This window comes from Podarcis cretensis (assembly GCF_951804945.1).
Source record: "Podarcis cretensis genome assembly, chromosome: 2".
NCBI classification, from domain to species: domain Eukaryota; kingdom Metazoa; phylum Chordata; class Lepidosauria; order Squamata; family Lacertidae; genus Podarcis; species Podarcis cretensis.
In genome coordinates this window covers 78,514,439-78,534,515 of record NC_137171.1, presented here as the reverse complement: position 1 = coordinate 78,534,515, position 20,077 = coordinate 78,514,439, and the positions used below count along the sequence as shown (strand labels likewise).

The following is a 20,077-nucleotide window of genomic DNA, read 5'->3' as shown; positions in this document are numbered from 1 at the left end:
TGTTGTTGGACTGCAACTCCCATCATCCCTAGCTAGCAAGACAAGTGGTCAGGGATTATGGGAGTTGTAGTCCAATAACATCTGGGGACCCAAGGTTGAGAAAGGCTGCTTAGGCAGTATCCAGCTCCGCTCCTGACATCAGGCAGCCATCTTTACTTTACTCTTTTTGGTGACTGCTACAAATATTTTTTGTTAGAGAAGCCTACCGAGACATGTGGAATGCTGATGTGTTTTTAGCTGCTTGTAGGTTCTAAATTTTGGAATGTTTTAATTGTTTTTAATTAACAATCCTATGTTTAGCTTTTGGCAGCCACAACCATCAGCTGCTGGAAGGACAAGGAAGAAGGGAAGAAGAGTCTGAATGCACTCCTGCTTCCCTGAAAGGTGACCAGTGCCAAGAATGATTGTGCCAATATTATTTTCTGACAGCATGCATGTATGGATGTATGGATGCAGAGATCCAACATGCAGCACCCTTTTGCATGCAGGGGACGTGATTTAGCAAGAGGATCTTTGCGCAGAAGGAAATCACATTCAAAAAAGAGAAAATTTCAAAATAAATGAACCTAACTTTGCCCCTCTCAGGAAGAAAAAACTCTTAAAATGTCAAGCCAAGGTTAGATTCTGCTCAACACCGTCATTGAGATAAGGCTTGCTGGCAGAAATCATTATTCCTCCTTTAGTGGAATATCAACGTTCTATTTCACAATAATTTATGTAGGTTTTGAACTGATTAATACATATTATAAAATATATTACAAGCATGTTTGAGATATATTTATAGTTGGCTGCAAGCACAATGTGAAAAAATTAACAAGCAGTTTTCAGATTACACTGAATTATATTTGCATCTGTAATGTAAAATCAGTGCTTCAAAGCATTAATGATTAATAGTTCTGAACTAGTGACAAATGATGTATCTATATAAAGTGGGAAAAGTAAGTGTGTGTGTGTGTGTGTGTGTGTGTGTGTATCTATATATCTTCTGTGCTGATTAGAGTATGCATACTTGGCTGCATTTGTAAATTCATGCATGCAGACAGAGAGATGCATTGATTGGCACTGAATCCAGAACTGAAGACTTGGGACTCTGTTTTTTCTCTCTTGAGAAAGAGCAGCAGCTTAGAGATAACTCACTAATTTAAGGTTGCAAGCCTCTGAAAGCAAAGATTTGGCTCAAATATGCTAATTCCCAATTTTTTATTTTAAAAAATATGTATCTTAATGTCTAGAATATAGCCCAGTCCCATTCTAATTCCCATAAACCACTTCCTTACTTCTTTCCTCCTGGCTGCCAATGAGTCGTGTTGCTGGTGTCCCAAGTATTTACTAAGAAGGCAGTGCTTGAGGCCAATTAGGGGCAGTGTGACCAAGGAGGTGACAATGCTGCTGATCATGGAGGGATAAGAATAGCGGTATAAGGATTGTGAATGGCAGGGGTGGAGGTTTTAGATGCAATGGAGAAACTGTGATTTGACAAACCTCTAAAGGAAACTTGATAAGAGAAGGAATAAGGGGTAGGGGATGTGCAACTGGTCATATATTTCCAAGTCCAAAAAACCATGGATTGTAGGAATGGGAATACGATGGCTAAACTGAGTGATAGAGATCTCTCAAATACTGAAAATTGTTTCGTAATTGTCATTCAAAATCTTCTGCTTAAAGAATTAAATTAAAGCCACTTCATAGAATGTATAATATAACTTTTATTCTTTTTTCTAAGCTCTTGGAAAGTTACATAACAACCGTGCTTTAGTTAGGACACCATTTATAGACATTTAAAATGCATCTTTATAAATATTTTACATTTGGTCCATAGAACATTGCAGTTTTCTAAATTATACTGTACTCTCTCTTTTTAAAACAGGCTCTATATATATTTTAGAATATGTATATATTACATATATATTTTTATATAGAGATAAATTTGCTTGGTGTTTAGAGAATAATTAATTATTGCAAAAAGCATATATGATCATATATTCTTTCTTTTTTAAGGGCAAATACTACAAAAAGATACAGCTATTCACAGCTTACACACAGTAGTTCTACGACACTATTTTTGTGCTATATATGATACGTTTGTACAGGATTCTGCTAAAGAGCAAATCTGTCAAACATCTGTCATAATTGTTTTACAATCAAACATTGAATACTGCATTTTTCTTAGAACAACATGGGACTTGGTTACATAAACAATAAAGAGAAAGTCTGAATTTTGTATCTTAAGTCTAATGAAATTCACAGTTATAATGTATATGAAGCAAGTGAAGTATGACATGTTTTCTTTTCTCCCCCCCCCCTAAACCCTGAAAATCTACAAGACATTTGGATTTATTTGTGAGTTCATCTATAGATATTCAGCATGTATCATAGATATCTGAATATTTTACAGTTGATCTACTGTATGAAACAGTTTAGAACCTACTAAACAATACTCTTTTTATGAGTTTTTTTTTATTTGTTAAGTTGAAATATATGTATATATATATTTTCTACAATAATGTGCTTGACATTCTGAGAATAATACCTTATTGCAAGAACATATGTTTGTCACCTTCAGACAAAAACAACAAAAAAACCAACATTCACAGTTAACATGTTGTTCACATAGTAGTTCTACATAAAGTGTGTGCTATCTAACATTGTACGTTGCACAAGGTTTCGCTGAAAAGCATGTTTCATTGCACAGTTCTGTCACAGTCATTTAGAATCAAACATCACATACCACTTTTCTTACGATTCTCACTTTCTGTCTCATAGCTGCCAAACAAGAGTTGCCTTTATGGACTCTTGAGTCTCGCCATTTTCCACACAGGAAGAAATCCATTAGCTTTAGGTGCCTGTGTGGAAAATGCAAGCGAGAGCCTAGAATGGAGCTGTTTATGGCAAGACCGTTCCCTCACTTCTCCATCTTTCCCATGAAAAATACATACCTAAATAAAACCATAAAAATAAAATTCTTTCTTCAAAGTGCTTTATAATATGCTTGCTAGTCAAAAACCTCTATTGTTGATAAGACCTTCAACAGGCCGACTAGAGCAGTGCTAATTTTAAAGCCCTAAATTATATTCTGCGGGGAGCATCTTGATGTAGAAGCTATTTGTTTGGTTCTCTATTTGTGGGAAAGTGCTATACCTGCCAATGACACAATTTAAAAGTGAAGCACAACCTGGATTAAATGAAAGATAACGTGTACAGCTTTAAATATGGCAAATATGGCAGCCTTTGGGAGGGACACTTCACAGTTTGAAGTATGTAGTCATATTATCACTTGTGCGGCTGGCTTTTTGTTTTTTGTTTAAAAAACCACCCCAGTACTTTGAAAGATGCCGACATGGAAAATATTCTAAAATATATATTGCTATAAAATAATACATTAAATGTTGACATCTCAATAGGTTGGGTTAGGGAGTGGTGCAATTTAGTCTGTACTGTATATCCCAAAATAGCTTGTTAATGGCATTTGTATATGAATGATTCAGTATACTGTAGAATATCAGAAGATTTCCATGAAAATTAGAAAAACCAACTCCAGAATAAAGTTGGTCAACATTTTTAAGGGCAGTATTTTCACTGGTAAATTTTCTTGGTAAAAAATACTTTGCTGGTGAATACAAAACAGCTTTCTGTTTTAACTGTTCTCAGAAATAACAGTCTTGGGATTCAAACAGTATGAAATATATTAATAAAAATCAGCTGCACAAAACTTCAAATTGTTGTGTTAAAAGGTAGATTAAAAATGGCCTACATGTCTTTATAAATTCCCAAAGATATCCAGCTCTTACTGAAAGAGAATAAAAATGTTAACAGTCTATGGATTGCCAGGAAACACAAAACATTGTCAACAACTAAGCCCACAAAATGGTTTGATCTTATCCACATTGCTTCCCTTATAGTGGTGATGGTCTTTTGTGCCACTAGAGGTAGGTAATTTTATTCTCAGACATAAATTTGTGGTCATATTCAACCATGTTTCATTTGTGTATGGTTTTTCTTTTTTCTTTTGCCCCCCTACAGGAAGCTTTGTATCATTTTAATGACCCAGATTATATATATGCTTCTTTGTTTGCAGAGTTGCTCTGCTGGGCTTGTTCAGGTCCGTTTTCAGGATGAGTAATATCTTCACTTGGTTGAATCATTACCTGGATTCGCTACAGGAGAGAGAGAGAGAGAGAGAGAGAGAGAGAGAGAGAGAGAGAGAGAATATCATTTCATTGTTCTTAATCTGAATGGCTTCCCTTACATTAAATTTATATTCCAGTTCTGTAGTTGTCATTCATGAAAGGTGCAGTAGGAAGGAAGGAAGGAGGGAAGGAGGCCACAGTTCCTGAATGACTTTCCAATGTATGGTATTGTAATGGTTCTAGGGGTTGCTCATGCGTAAGCAGGTGCCTAGCTCCCCGGCTGGGTGCAAACACCTGGCTGGGTTGCCAAAGTGAACCTTTTCTGTCCGGACAGCCACTCACCCGTGGCTGACTCAATCGCTGGCAGAATCCGTGAGTGGGCGTTTCTTAAACTTCTTCCAGCAAAGAAGTTCTTTGACGCCTAGTCTCCGCCTACCCTCTCTGCACGGAAGCCTTCTGCGCAGGGAGGGCGTGGGCAACGGAGGACCCCTACTCTTCCCACTGGTCCCAGGCAAGGAGTCATGAGACCGCCTCGCCACTTCCCCCAGCTGCCCCCCTTCTCCCCGGTGCTACGCTGATTCTATTCCCCAGAAGATGGGCTGCTCCCTCGATCCCTGGAAGCTCTCTGGAATCCCTCTGGCTTTCGCTCTCTCCCTCCAGTACTGATGGCAGTTCCCTGACATCCACTCCCTCCTCAGGACCCCCCTCACCACCGGCACGATCTTCCGATTCCTCCTCCTCCTCTCTCATCGACCGACGATGTGGGGAACCCCCTGAAAGAACTGTCACCATCTTCTGAGGATTCAAAACCGGCCTCCCATCCCCTCGTATCTCTTCCAGCTGGTTGAACCTCCCAGTTTGATTCTTCTCCCTCGGACACCTCCCCTTCCTCCTCCTTGGAGGCAGGAAACCCCACAAAGTCCCCTTCATCATCTGTGGTTCCGAATTCTTCCTCCCAGAATCTAGCTAATGGTTTAGGTCTATCCGGGAACAATCTATGAAACTCTTCCACCAGATACCCGTCCGTGATTGATTCAGCAGGGACCCAAGTGTTTTCCGACCTGGGTTCTCCCTCCCAGGCTACCTGGTGACCCCGCCACCTCGAATCGAGTATTTCCGTGGCTTTGTTACAGAGTCCCCTCTCCTCTACCCGCGGATGGGTGGTAACCCCTCCCTCCCTTCCTGGGAATTCCCGTCCCTCCCTGTACTGTGAAAGTAGGGACCTATGGAACACCGGATGTATCTTCATGCTGTCGGGCAACTTGAGTTTGAATGCCACTGGGTTGACCTGCTGTATTACCTCAAAAGGCCCCAGTCGTCTAGGCTGCAACTTCTTGCACCCTCCCTTTAGGGGCAACCCTTGGGACGACAACCACACCCAGTCTCCCACCCGTCTGCCTGCCTCTTGTAAACTTCCTTGGCCCTCTCCAAGTTCAGCCTGAGTTGCTGGTGTAAGGTCTCCATTTCTTCGGCAAATTGCTCGGCCGCAGGTAAACTCCATCCTTCCTCCCCCCTCCCTGGGAAAGCTCTGGGGTGACACCCGTAATTGGCCATGAAAGGGCTCATTCCCGTGGACACGTGTTCAGCGTTGTTGTACGCAAATTCAGCCAATGCCAATTTCTCTACCCAATCGTTCTGCCTCTCACTGACATAGCAGAGTAGGTACTGCTGGAGTATATTGTTCGCTCTTTCGGCCTGCCCGTTGGTTTCTGGGTGCCGTGCCGTTGAGAAGCTCACCTCGACCTGCAGCAAGCTCATGAGCCTCCGCCAGAACCGGGAAGTAAATTGTTTTCTGTGATCTGAGATTACCCTCAATGGGGTGCCATGCAGCCTGAAAACGTGGTCCACAAATAGCCTGGCTGTCTCCTCTGCCGACACTGCATGTGAACACGCTACGAAATGGCACATTTTTGTCAGCAGATCGACCACTACCATGACTGCTGTCTTCCCCCTTCACTTGGGCAGATCTGTCATAAAATCAATGGACACCACCTCCCAGGACCTTTCCGGTGTTGGTAAGGGTTCCAGTAACCTTGCGGGGGCAGTCCTTTGCCCTCTGGCACTTGGTCGCACCCTCGTACATATTCTCGTACGTCCTCCCTCACCTTTGGCCACCAGAATTGCCTGGTAACTAGTAGCATGGTCTTGTGCTGTCCAAAGTGCCCAGCTGTGGGATTGTCACGGAGCTGCCTCAGTATTTTGCCCCTCAACATCAACCCTGGTACATACAGCACCCCCTTGTAGTACAGTACCCCTTCCTTTTCCGAAACCCCCCCATTGTCTCCCTTTCCACCTCTGAGCTCCCTGATTTTAGTCTGAGCAAACTCATCATCTCAGGTGAGCCCTGCTAGCTCTCGTTTACCTACCAACGTTCCCCCCCACACCCACCGGGTCGGGGAACACGTGCCTGACCTCCGGAGGCCCTTCCCCCTCCATGTATTCCGGTTTTCTGGAGAGTGCATCCGCCCTAACATTTTCCCCTCCCGGCATGTATTGTATCTCGAAGAAAAACTTGGCGAACTCCTGGGACCATCTGATCTGTCTCTGGTTAAGCACTCGCGCGGTCCGCCAGTATTCCAAGTTCTTGTGGTCAGTTCGGACCTGGATCTTGTGCCGCACCCCTATCAAGAGGTGCCTCCATTGACGAAATGCCGAGTAAATCGCAAGCAGTTCTCGGTCATACACCGTGTAGTTTTGCTCCGACTTGCTCAGCTTCCGGGAGAAAAAGGCGCACGATCTCCAGTTCTCCTTGGACCCGGGTTGCAACAATACTGCTCCAATCGCGTGGTCGGGCGCGTCCGTCTCCAGTCTCATGGGCTTCTCTGGATCCATGTGCAGGAGCTGCTCTTCCGAGGCGAACGCCTTCTTCAATTTCTCAAAGGATTGCTGCGCCTCCTCTGTCCATGCAAACTTCTTTTTGCTACTAAGACAATCCGTAATGGGTGCTGTCAAGTGGGCGAAGTTCCTTATGAACTTCCTGTAGAAGTTGCTGAAACCTAGGAACTTCTGCACATCCTTTCGGTTTTGGGGGACCTTCCATTCCAGCACTGCCTTCATCTTGCCTGGATCCATAGCCAGTTCCTTGTCTGACAACCTGTATCCTAGGAACTCGACCTCCCGGGTGTGGAATTGGCATTTTTCCAGCTTGACCGGTGGGTAACTGGGCTCCCGGAAGCAGGTTGATTTGGCAGTCATATGGTCTGTGGGGGGGCAGTCTATCTGCCTCTCTCTCGCTGAACACCTCCTTCAAATCTGCATATTGCGGTGGCACCCGCCCCTTTTCCTCCAGGGGCGCCCCAGCCACCCTGGCCACAGTCATTCTTGGTTCCTTTCCTCCCAGGCAGTGTTCTAAACAGTAAGCTGACCCAAAGGTGAGCGACCGCTGATGGCATGACACCACTGGGTCATGTAGCGCCAGCCAGCTCATTCCTAGTATTATTGGGGGTCCCGCCAGCGTGGCCACGTAAAAGGCCATGGTTTCCGTGTGCCGGGAAACACTCATCCGCATTGGTGGTGTCTGGTGTGTCACCTCCCCTCCCAGTAGTTCCCTGCCATCAATGGTGGTCACCTGCAAGGGAAAATCTAGTGGCAACAGGTGGAGCTGGTGCTCCAGAGCGAAGTCTCTACTGAAGAAATTACACGAGCTGCCAGAATCCACCAGCCCCTCCACCTTGACTGGGTGCCCATTTGGGAGTTCTAGCACCACTTCAATGGCTATAGCTGCCTTGGGAGGGTCAGGCTGGGGCACTTCTATTGGTTGCTGGCCTGGCTGCTGCCCCTGCTGGTTGGCAGCCAGGCTTTCTCGTTTCCCTGCACCGGCCCTTCCTCCCCCTTCTCATCGTGGCCTGCAGCCCCCATCATGCCTTGCCAGGCCTTTCGTTGAGGACAGACCTTTGCAAAATGTCCTGGCCGCTGACAGAGGAAACACTTCTTGGTAGTTTTCCACTCCTTCCCCTCCCTTTTCCGGCCTTCACTAGCGTTTGAAACTTCGTGCGCGCACACTCCATCAATTTCCATCAGCTCTGCCGCCTGGGAAGGCTCCCTCGGCATTTCAGGAATGCGGTTGCCATGGAAACGTTCCGCCCTTATCTCCTGCTTTTCCTGAGCCTGCGCTTCCTGGCGTACACCGATCACAAGCACAGTCTTTGTGAGCTCATCCATTGACCGCGGGTGGGGCGCTCCGGACAACTCGTCTTTCACTTCGGGGTCCAAACCTGCCTCAAACAGCATTTGTACTGGTTCAGAGTCAAGGTTCCACCCGAGCTTGTGCACTAACATCTCAAAACGCGACCAGTAGTTTCTGACGGACAGGTTCCCCTGCTTGCACCCCATCAGCTCCCTCCGTGTCATGCTTTGCTCAATCTCGCTGGAGAACATCGCGTCCATTGCCTGGTAGAATTTCTTAAGATCTTTCAATGCATCATTCCCCGTTGCCATCAAGGGCCTGATCCATTCGCGCGCCCCATCCTGCAGATGTCCAACAATGTAAGCCACCCTCTCCCCGTCATCAGCAAAGTCATTTTTCTGCAATTCCAAAGCGTATTGAACTTCCGTTCAGAAAGCATTGTAGTCTTGGGGCTTTCCTCCAAACTTATTTACCAGCCCCGGGACCTTCCTCCCTATCGGGGTGGCTCTGACCTGTGCATCCTGAGCCCGCCTCTCCTCCAGCGGCGCTGACAGGGTAGCGACATGTGCCTCCAGGTCTCGATTCCTCTCGACCAGACCTCGCACCATGGCTTCTTGCTCTGTCTCTCCAGCCAGCCCTGTTTGGCTCATCATGCTGCCTCCCCAGGGCTGCACACAAGCAACGTCAGGGACTCAGGGATTGCTGTAATGGTTCTAGGGTTTGCTCGGGCGTAAGCAGGTGCCTATCTCCCCGGCTGGGTGCAAACACCAGGCCGGGTTGCCAAAGTGAACCTTTTCTGTCCGGACAGCCACTCACCCGTGGCTGACTCAATCGCTGGCAGAATCCGTGAGTGGGCGTTTCTTAAACTTCTTCCAGCAAAGAAGTTCTTTGACGCCTAGTCTCCGCCTACCCTCTCTGCGCGGAAGCCTTCTGCGCAGGGAGGGCGTGGGCAACGGAGGACCCCTACTCTCCCCGCTGGTCCCAGGCAAGGAGTCATGAGACCGCCTCGCCACTTCCCCCAGCTGCCCCCCTTCTCCCCTGGTGCTACGCTGATTCTCTTCCCCAGAAGATGGGCTGCTCCTCCCGATCCCTGGAAGCTCTCTGGAATCCCTCTGGCTTTCGCTCTCCCCCTCCAGTACTGATGGCAGTTCCCTGACAGGTATCAATAATTTTTGGGACAATAACACAATTTTTAGATCAGTAAATAGTAAACTAGCAGTGAATCCTGCCTAATCAAAATGTTCATCCTCTTATCAGTCCATGCACTGTGTAACAACTGAGATTTGCAGACAGCCTACTTTATTACTTCATTCTGGCCCATTGCCCAAGCACTGCCCTCTTGGGCCAATGATTGGCCAATTTGAATTCCAGTGCATGGTGAGCTATCCCACCCTCCTTTGCGGCCAGCTGGGGAAATTCCCCAACAGGCCGGGCTATGATGGAGAGGCCCTGTTCTCCATGGAGCCGAGATCCTTCCACAATGGGCCACCACCACCATCCAGAGACTGAGTAAGTGGCCGTTCTCAGTTGATGCACTGTGTAACAGCTGAGATTCTCTATAAAGATTTGAGCTGAGATGTTGGTGAAGCCTGCTGGGCTGGGGTCTTCGCTGACATTAGTTCTAAGCAGCATAACCAGTGACCAGAGATTGTGGAAGTTGGGAGGAAACAGGACAAAGGGAAATGAAATTGGGGCAGAGGAAACTGAGAAGCCCACTCATACAGCTAGAACTCATCTTTACAGTCACAAAGTGGGAAAATCATTTAGCCATGTTTTTACTTGGAAAGGAGAAAGGAAGCTGAGAACCTGAGTAATCCTGTCACATTTTTTAATGGCAACTGGTATGGAGAGGCCTTCCTATGCTGCAATATTCTGGAAGCTTAGCTGCCGATCGTTATTTCATTTAAATGTTTTATAGTCCACCCTTCAGCTAGGAAGTTCTCTAGGGGCTCGCTATCATATTGATATATAGCAGATATAGAGATATGTGCCATTGCTACTGATTTACATTTGGACAAATCATAAGAAAAGACTGACCCAGGGATAATTTACTGTAGCAAAGAGGTATACTTTGATATTGTAAATAAGAACGCAACAGCAGATTGTGCTTGCTGAAACTGGCATCTTGCCAAGTGTAGGCACAGTTCTAAAGACATAATTTACCTGTTTCAAGGAGCCTTTTAATGTAAGGAACATGTATGCCATGTAGCCTGGAATCAGCACCATGGATGATAGAGCCATAAACCAGCCAACACCTTGGCCCCATGCCGGGAATACATAATCGCCCAAAGTGAGAGGAGTCATTTGCACGGCACTGAAGATAAACACACCCTGGGGAAGTAAAAGCATTTTAAAAGTCAGCTATGGTTTGTTGTAGTTGCTGCTGCTGCTTTTGCAGGTAGTTCTTTGCTTGGATAGGAAAATTAAAGTGAAAAGTTATTTTCCTTTTTAAAATTCCAGACATCTTCTATTTTACCTATGTAATTTCTGATGGTACTGTTATGAGTTTGGGGTGAGGGTGGGGAAGTAGATTGTATACAAAGACCCCTCCAAGCCCTGGATCCAGCAAGTGTTAAAATATAAGCCATTGAGGTGATAGCCTGGCCAATGAGCCATTAAGGGATACAAAGGAAAGGGGCAAATGGGTCGGACCCCTCACCTAGCTTGCGGCTAGTTTGAAAGACAAAAGGCCACAGTAGAGAGTTGAGTTATGTAAGCCGGAAGCTGGGAGAAAAAGAAGCGAGCTGGAGATACAGTCAGAACATGTTTGATGTCTATTTGAGCCCAAGTCTGCGGCTACGGGAGAAACAAGACCCTTTTGGGGTGTTAATGCTGTGAACCCCTCCATTGCAGACTCAAGTTGTACATCTGTGTAAATAAACCATATCTCATAATGACACCACAGTCTCCGCTGTGCCTCATTTCCAAAAGTGCTTGGGTACCCTGGAATCTCACAATGCTCAGAGACAGGGATGACGTGCACCTGAAGAGAGCCACTATGGGTATTACTATGTATTAGGGTATTAGGTATTTTCAGATATTTAGTTAGTTCCCCCTCATCGGATATAAGATTTATAGGAATTATACTGAATTTGTCCCTCATAGACAAAGGAGTAATTTCTGCATTCTCAGGAGATTCTCTGGAATGCACAACTTTTGTACAAAACAATGCAATGCAAAGATTCAGTATCCATCCTGCCCACCAGGAGCCACAACATGTTGGTGACAGTTCAAAGGGTTGTGGAGGAAATTGGAGCAGGGGGTAGGGAGGAGGCAGGCTTGCTTAAGCTCCTAGAGGTTTACAGAATCTTAAAGGTGGGGTTCTTAGCAGTGGTGATTAAGGTGAGGGAGATGTCCAGCACAAAACCTTTCCCCCCCCCACTGTGTATGGAGTTTTCAGGCAGAAGGAAAGAACAACCTTCCTTTCCCGTTTCTCTAAAAGACATTCCCCCCATCTGCTGCATGCATAGCCGTTTAGTGTTATATAGCAACAGAGAAAGGCTTCAGAAGAATGAGCGAAGATGGTGCCCTTTTTCCTTTCTTTCCTCCAAAGTCCTTCCACCCTGCGAGCTAATTTGTATTTGTATTTTTTATTTTATTATTATTCCTTGCTTAATTCTGTGGCAATGTGAGTGTTATGTCTAATGCAATAGTTCCAAAATGCTGGTTCAGGACTGGACGTTTATGGAAGCCAGCCCAGAGCTCATTGGTATCCTAGTATTGTGAGAGGGGGATGTGAGCATTTCTCATTAATTTATTCCTATACCACTATGATTCCTCAAAGGCCCCCAACTTGTTGTGTCTGTTTCCAAGAGCCCTGCAAGATTTGGCTCGTAAACTCTGACTGCATGTTAAATTATCTGACCTGTCTTTTAATTGAATTGGCAAATAGCCCTAAACAGTGTGAGATGCATTTTGATATACAAAAGGATATTTTGAACCATATATATTTATAAATTTTGAAATCATACAGTTTCATAGATTTTTAATTTTCTCTTGTTACTTCTCCTTTCAAACATTTTATTTTTCATGTACAGAATAAAACAATATATACTGAGGTTTGAGCCTGCTTTACGTGGTTTTCTTTTTGCTTCTCAGTATCATAAAATGATATGTGCATTCACCACTATGACCATTGCTCTAGCCCTTTGCTAGAAATAGCCCAAAGCTATTTTTGCTAGTGGAATCAGCTAAAAAAGACAAAAGTAGAAAGTTTTTGGAAAGAAGAAAATAGAAGATGGCAGCTTTTATATTAGATTATCATCACCTGTGCACTAAAAATAAACACTGGATTCTCTAAAATAATGTGTCTTGGGGCAAGTCAGCAGTTGTTATGGTCCTTCCATTAACTATTTGAAGATTAGAATTTCATTAAGTATACTTTAATTAAAATTATTTTAGTTGCTATTTCTCCAGAAGCCATGGAAGTAGACCAAAGTATTTAGAGAACAGAAAAAACCACAGCTTACATTTTTTAAACACAGCTTACATCTTTTAAAAAGTTTTGTGAATATTATGCTTGAATTATTGTACGTTGTTATATCAAAATAAAGCACAAATGTGTGTGTGCATGATCAAATGGCCAAGTGTAGTTGCAGCATTTTAGAGCCTTACTGGACATCCTTATCACTGTGCATTCTTGATTATTTGTGCTCATTTGAACTTTTAAAAAAAATGTAGACTTGCATTAATTGCATTTAACATCTTTAACATTTTTGTTTCTTACTGCCACAATGATTGGAGTAAAGAAAGACCAGCAGAGCTTCCACCAGATGCAGGGCCTATAGCCAACCATCTCCTGGATATTGTCGTAAAATCTGTTTACACCTAAATAAACAAACAAATTGTTAGTTGGTTGAAACCAATAATGAATGGCTAGGAGAGAGAAAAGGTTTGAAATATATCAGAAGAAGAAGAAGAAGAGTTTGGATTTGATATCCCACCTTTCACTCCCTTTAAGGAGTCTCAAAGTGGCTCACATTCTCCTTTCCCTTCCTTCCCCACAACAAACACTCTGTGAGGTGAGTGGGGCTGAGAGACTTCAGAGAAGTGTGACTAGCCCAAGGTCACCCAGCAGCTGCATGTGGAGGAGCGGAGACGTGAACCCGGTTTCCCAGATTACGAGACTACCGCTCTTAACCACTACACCACACTGGCTCTCTTGCCAGATAACCTACCAAAGTCTTGCCAGAGTCTTGCCAGATAACCTACCAAACCCATTAACAATCCAGTGCTGGTGGTTCTACAGAACTGGTGGCTCCAAAAAGGCCTTGAAGCCAGGGACTAGCCTAGCTGCAGGGAAATAATCAGACCAGAGTGGGGGAGGTTTTAGCACTGGAAAAATGGAGCCCACAGCCTACGGGGAAGGGAGGAAATGAACAGCAATCCAAACAATAGCCAATACATCATTAGTTCTGGTTACAAGGGGTACATGTGTCATGAGAAAGCTCTTTCCCCCATGATTCCACATTATGGGTTGAGTGCAGGGAAAATGTAACTTCCCAGGAACAGGACCATTAGCAGTAGGAACTGTTAACTGATTTGCATTCCTCGTGCAGAAACAATGCACAGAGGAAGGAAAATGCCAATTCCCTAAGGGAAAAGCCTAGATTCTAGCATGTGAATGTGAATATAATCGATAATCTACAGTAAGATGCTTCAACAAAGAAGAGAATAAATCAGAGAAGTCAACAAAAGAGTCATTAAAATGTAAGAGATTTATTAAGGTCTTATAGGGTTGGTGTGAAAAAGCTCATTTGAAGGCATTAAGTTAGGGAGCTGCAATACATGTGTATAGGAACTCTGGATCTGAGGGGCATCCCACAGAATCTTGACTAATTTATTGCCTCTTTGTAGCATAATATTATTATTATTTGGGTTGCAATTTGTGTGCACAGCTAAGCTGCATCAATAGGATTTAAGTGTTTCATGTACAGGACTGCAACCATGGTTCTAGTTCATCCTAAATATATAGGTATTATGCTGTTATTCATTTACAATCTGGAAAATGTATTTTTCTTTGATAGTTTGATTGCATCTTCAAATTCTGTTAACTTCCTGGATAGAAACTTATTCCTCCCCTCCCCCATAGGTGAAACCTTTCTGATCCTCAAAATAATTGTAAAATGAGAATCTAACCTTCACTAAACGTTTTGTGCATATGACTTCACTTTCTTGGTCTTTTTCCAATCCTTATACCCTTTCTAGGCATGGAAATTTCCTGACTGCATTATGTGATGGAAATATTTTCTAAAGCCTTCTGCCAGCTAGCACATCAATGGAGATTGGAAATACCATGTGGAATGTGCTTACATTGATATTTTAAGCACCTATTGGATAGTGCCAGTAACATCACAAATGACAAGCCATCATTTTGTTGATACTTTAAAAGTTTTCAAGGATTTAATAATTTGTACATTTATAAAGTGATACCGCTTTTCATAAGAAATGCAGTGCTCATAAAATGTTTAAAACAAAACAAATCAAGGAACAGTTCTTCCATAGCACCGTATATGAATGGTAGTACTTTGACGAGTGCTAGAGTTCTTACAGTTCTCCGGAGGGTGCCCCGTGCTTCGGGCTGCAGGCTGCCGCCCCAAGCCTCGCGCGCCCGGTGGGACCTCCCGCCGGGCACGCAAGGCTTGTGGACACCTGCCCGAAGCACGGGGCGCCCTCCGGAGGGCTCCCCGTGCTTCGGGCTTCAGGCTGCCGCCCCAAGCCTCGCGCGCCCGGCGGGAGGTCCCGCCGGGCGCGCAAGGCTTGCGGATAGCTTCCTGAAGCCTGGAGAGCTAGAGGCATCGGTGCGCACCGACCCCTCTCAGTCTCCAGGCTTCAGCGAAAGCCTGCATTCGCCCCATAGGACGCACACACATTTCCCCTTCATTTTTGGAGGGGGAAAAGTGCGTCCTATGGGCCGAAAAATACGGTACATACAGTGAGATGGCACATCTCCCTCACTTAAACAGTTCTGATGGCCTCAAATTACCTCTAGGTATGGCATTATTTTGTTAAGATAAATGTGGCAATTATAGAAAACAATTTCTGTTTTAAGTACACATAACATTTTAAATGATTACTTCATTTCATCTGGGGACTGCTTTACAAAAAAATTACATTCTTTTGGCTTATTTTCATAAATTTCAAAATACTATAGCATCACATACCATAGCACCAGGATATGGAGATACACTCAAAGAACACAAGAAACAAGAGACTCATTCCACTTGCAGAATAATAGTCGAAAAGCTTGAACACATATAGTCCACCCTGCAATATATAAAATGTGTTAAGTTCATCACACTTCTGAGATTTCCTTTCCTGTTTTGTTTAACCTTTATATTACCTTTACTTTCCTATTTCAATTCTGTTTTTATTACTTGGAGAGATTCTCTAGGTTTATAAGTATTCATTGATCACTTACCCTGGATAACTGTGACCTTTGGACCATACAACTGCAAATAATCAGTGAATTGCCCAATTACGTATCAGTATCAATAAATTTGGTGTGTAATATTTTTATTTTGTAAACTGCCCTGTGATCCGCAGATGAAGGGTGGTATAGGGATAATTCCATATTTATTGATAAGAGTAAATAGTTGAGCTAGGGGTTCTGTCACATGGAAGATGAAGCAAGTTTTTGTTCTCCAGCTCCAGAGGGTAGGACCTGAACCAATGGAGACAAGTTACAAGAAAGGAGATTCCAACTCAGCATCAGGAAGAATATTCTGATGGTAAGTGCTATTCAACAGTGGAATGAACTCCCTTGTAAGGTGGTGGACTCTCCTTCCTTGGAGGTTTTTAAGCAGAGGTTGGGTGACCAACTCTCAGGGATGCTTTAATTGAGATTCCTAAATTGCAGGGGGTTGGGTTAGTTGCAATTCTACAATTTTGTAATTCAAAGCAGCCACACAATTGGATAGGGAAGGAATAATAAATACCTCAATGTCTTGCTCTTATACAAAGAAAGATTCCTTAAATATACCATTTGTGTATTGGTTTTAAATGTTGCCATGGCTTTTGGCATTACTTACATTCCATACTATATAAAATATTGTTCCTGAATGCAGCAGTGTCATTGGCTGATGATAACCAAGCCTTTATGTGTTTTTTTCTATCCAAGGGTTTCTAAGAGTTACCAAAATAGATGGAATCCTCAGTGGTTGTAAATCAATTTAATAAAACAAGCTGAAAATTTTAAGAGTAGCATTAAGCCTGACAACATGCCAGTAAATATAGGTATTATGCTCATATGCATTATACTAATCTCAAATCCTTAGAGGATATTGACATTTGAAGGATTAGGAAAAGCTGGATCTCTCGTGTCTCCCCACCTTCTTAAATTAATAGGCAATCCACAGAGGACTCTTACTTCATAATTCTGTTTAGTAGAAAATGCGACCACAGCAGATTAGAGATAAGAAGTTCCCAATATAGTATTTACCTGAGTAATATTCGACAGTCCTATCAGATAGGAAACGACACACACACCAGCAATAAAAATTTCTCTCCGACTGCGTAACAGTCTTGGAAATTCATCCACTAGTGCTGTTATGAATCCTTCAACAGTACAGAACTGAAAGTGAAATGAGAGGTTACACACAAACCAAACCAGCAACATTAGATTGAGCTAAAGCAACATCCAGCTTTATCCTATCCCTTCTCCAATTTCTCTTCTCCCAAACTATTCTGTTGTGATGCAGATCAATAGTCAAGATACATCTGGAACAGGGCAAACCGATATGCCCAGTTCTGATATACTTTGATCAGACTAATGTTGACTCATTTCATGAGTTGTGGTGCAGCTTCTGCAATCATGTTAAAGCATAGGTGGGTTATTTATAGGGCAACATTTCTGAATCTATTAAAATATACTGGAAATTAAAAATAGGAAACTCATGCTTTTTAAAATCTGTGGGACAGCTTGTCTGGACTAATCATAATTAAGCCAACTGGTTCCTGCTGAGACTCTAGACCTCAGTTTAGAAACGTAATAGATAGTCAAACTGACTTAGATCCCTTTGTGCATTTTGATGCACATGCAGAACTCCTGTACATGCTTAAAGTGACATATAAGTTTCTTCTTAGGGCCACAGTAAACATTTTTTTTCAATAAGCAAATATTACTTTTGCTGCCCTGCCAAAAGAACTACTAAGCACATGACATTCTCCCCTCAAGCTATGAGTGTGTACATTTCTGACAGCCACTGGGAAGTGTGTTAAGACACAATGTTTTAACATACTATAGATTGACTAAGGATAATATGAGACAAGGAGCCATTTTTGGTGGTATCTGTGTTGTGACAGTAGAGTGGAACTTTTTTCATATTATACTACAGATGAAGAAGTTAAAGAAGTTAAAGAAAAATAAAATAAGGAAGTCCAAAAGCTCTTACACACAGGCCTAGGGTTTTTTGGGGGGTGGGGTGGGGAATATTAGGCTACTTTTTATATTTCAGTAGCCTAAAGCTGAACTTAGTTAAGAATATGTTTGACTCAATTAAATTAATAGCAGTTTCTTCAAAATGAATTATTAATTTTGCTGATTTTCTTTTATAAAAGAACTTTAGGCTTCATGAAAGAAATGAACAGAATAAGGACTCTTCATTATTTCCATCCCATTATGAAATAGCTATTGCTGTTGCTAATGTACTGTGTATGTACTTTCACCAAAAGTTAAAGTAAAGTGCACTATGAAAAATAAGGTTTGTTGACATGTATGTACATACATTCCACTGTGTTTGTTTACATGGGTGGCACTGTGGGTTAAACCACAGAGCCTAGGGCTTGCCGATCAGGTCAGTGGTTCGAATCCCCGTGACGGGGTGAACTCCCATTGCTCAGTCCCTGCTCCTGCCAACCTAGCAGTTCGAAAGCACAAAGTGCAAGTAGATAAATAGGTACCGCTCCAGCGGGAAGGTAAACGGCGTTTCCGTGCGCTGCTCTGGTTCGCCAGAAGCGGCTTAGTCATGCTGGGCACATGACCCGGAAGCTGTACGCCAGCTCCCTCGGCCAATAAAGTGAAATGAGTGCCACAACCCCAGAATTGTCCGCGACTGAACCTAACAGTCAGGGGTACCTTTACCTTGTTTGGCGAATTGGTGAGTAAAGGGGATTTACAGTTCTGTATTTTATATTCTGGGACGCAGGTGGCGCTGTGGGTTAAAGCCTCAGCGCCTAGGACTTGCCGATCGAAAGGTCGGCGGTTCGAATCCCTGCGGCGGGGTGCGCTCCCGCTGCTCGGTCCCAGCGCCTGCCAACCTAGCAGTTCGAAAGCACCTCCGGGTGCAAGTAGATAAATAGGGGCCGCTTACCAGCGGGAAGGTAAACGGCGTTTCCGTGTGCGGCTCTGGCTCGCCAGAGCAGCGATGTCACGCTGGCCACGTGACCCGGAAGTGTCTCCGGACAGCGCTGGCCCCTGGCCTCTTAAGTGAGATGGGCGCACAACCCCAGAGTCTGTCAAGACTGGCCCGTACGGGCAGGGGTACCTTTACCTTTACTATTTTATATTCTGCCCCAGTGATGGAGGTTAGCTCTAAGGCCACCCACTGAATTTCATGGCTGAACTGTCTGTTAATGAAATTGGGCCTCCCCCATTCAAAATGCAACAGCTCCGGCTTCATTGGTTCAATGCTAATAAAGGTCTTCATGTCAGCCTTGTGTAAACAAAATGGCACTCTAAATTATTTTAATATTTACTCTATAAAAGCGTGGAAATCTTGTTTGTTGGGAGCTGTAGCAATAGGGCACAGGGGCTCCATTTTGTGAATTGCCCAGGCAGAAGTAACATGGTCTGTCACTGGCACTGGCACATGGACATCCTGACAACACGCTGGCATCCCCTCCAAAAGCTTATTCCAGAGTGAACTGGAGAAGTGGAAACACTTGGTCGTGGACCCGAAGATGGTAGCCAAGCTTCCACTAGTATAGAAGCTGCCTCTGCTGATGTCAATAATAGCCGGGCTTGAGGGAACATCCATGTAATGGGCCCAGTACCTGAACTACTAATAGGGAGGAGTGAGGACTCTGTAGAACAATGGAACTGATGCTGATGATGTTGTGAGTACCTTCCCTTCTCGCATAGGACATTGGGGGAGAGAACCCAGGGCACTCAAGGGATGTAGCCAAACCAGGAATGTGTCCTCTGAGGAAACAGTAAATGGGGGACATGGGGGTCAAACCTTCACAATGTTTGGCAAGATCAATATCCTGAAAGTAGTCAGAGTGAGGAAATTTATGCTACTATAAAGGCATCATCTCATGAGACAGGATAATAATTGGCTGCTTAGTTTAAGAAAATAGGCACAATTGTTTGGGGGCCTAAATTGTATTGAAAGTGAGTTGTACACACACACACATACACACACACACACACGAACTCACAAATTCACAAAAGTTAGAATTAAACATTATAGGAAAATGTTTTACGAGGCATTTTTAATGCATAGTTTAGCATGCTTCTGCCAGTTCTCCTTTGACACAAGGAGTGGAGAATCTTCAGTCCTGCTCTCAGTGACTCAGAAAAAGATCAGCAAAGGTTGCTGCTTTCATGAACCAAGGGCACTTATAGGGACCAAGAAAATGGGGAGGCTCACTTTATGGGATTCCATATTCTAAGCCACAGTGCACAGACATATTTTAAAGAAAAATTTAATTGGCTGTGGTGTCCCATCCCTTCTCCAAAGAAACTTCTTTGATGTAATGCTTTTGAAACCAGGCAAACTTTTTAAAAATTCTAGGTATATTATTTAACATTTTGCTTATTTAAATACTTGTTAAAGTTCTGCAATCTACTGTTTTATTAGGTGGGTTCTTTTGTATTGTTTTA

The 20,077-nt window shown here is 43.6% G+C and overlaps 1 protein-coding gene and 1 long non-coding RNA gene across 3 annotated transcripts in view; one reads left to right on the top strand and one right to left on the bottom strand.

Annotated features, from left to right (window-relative positions):
• Positions 1-1,578: 1,578 nt before the first annotated feature.
• LOC307211093 lies at positions 1,579-3,698 on the top strand. Its single transcript, XR_013836289.1, has 2 exons — positions 1,579-3,292; positions 3,330-3,698. It is a non-coding gene; the product is annotated as an uncharacterized lncRNA (long non-coding RNA).
• SLC6A1 (solute carrier family 6 member 1) overlaps positions 3,339-20,077 on the bottom strand; it is an 82,636-nt gene continuing 65,897 nt past the window's right edge. For both annotated transcript variants that reach the window (XM_079967294.1, XM_079967295.1), the window contains exons 11-15: positions 16,694-16,825; positions 15,417-15,519; positions 12,980-13,080; positions 10,417-10,584; positions 3,339-4,154 (exon numbers count right to left, since the gene is read on the bottom strand). In XM_079967294.1, the coding sequence (XP_079823420.1) occupies positions 4,050-4,154; positions 10,417-10,584; positions 12,980-13,080; positions 15,417-15,519; positions 16,694-16,825 (609 nt within the window). In that variant the 3' untranslated portion in view covers positions 3,339-4,049. The remainder of the gene's footprint in view (positions 4,155-10,416; positions 10,585-12,979; positions 13,081-15,416; positions 15,520-16,693; positions 16,826-20,077) is intronic.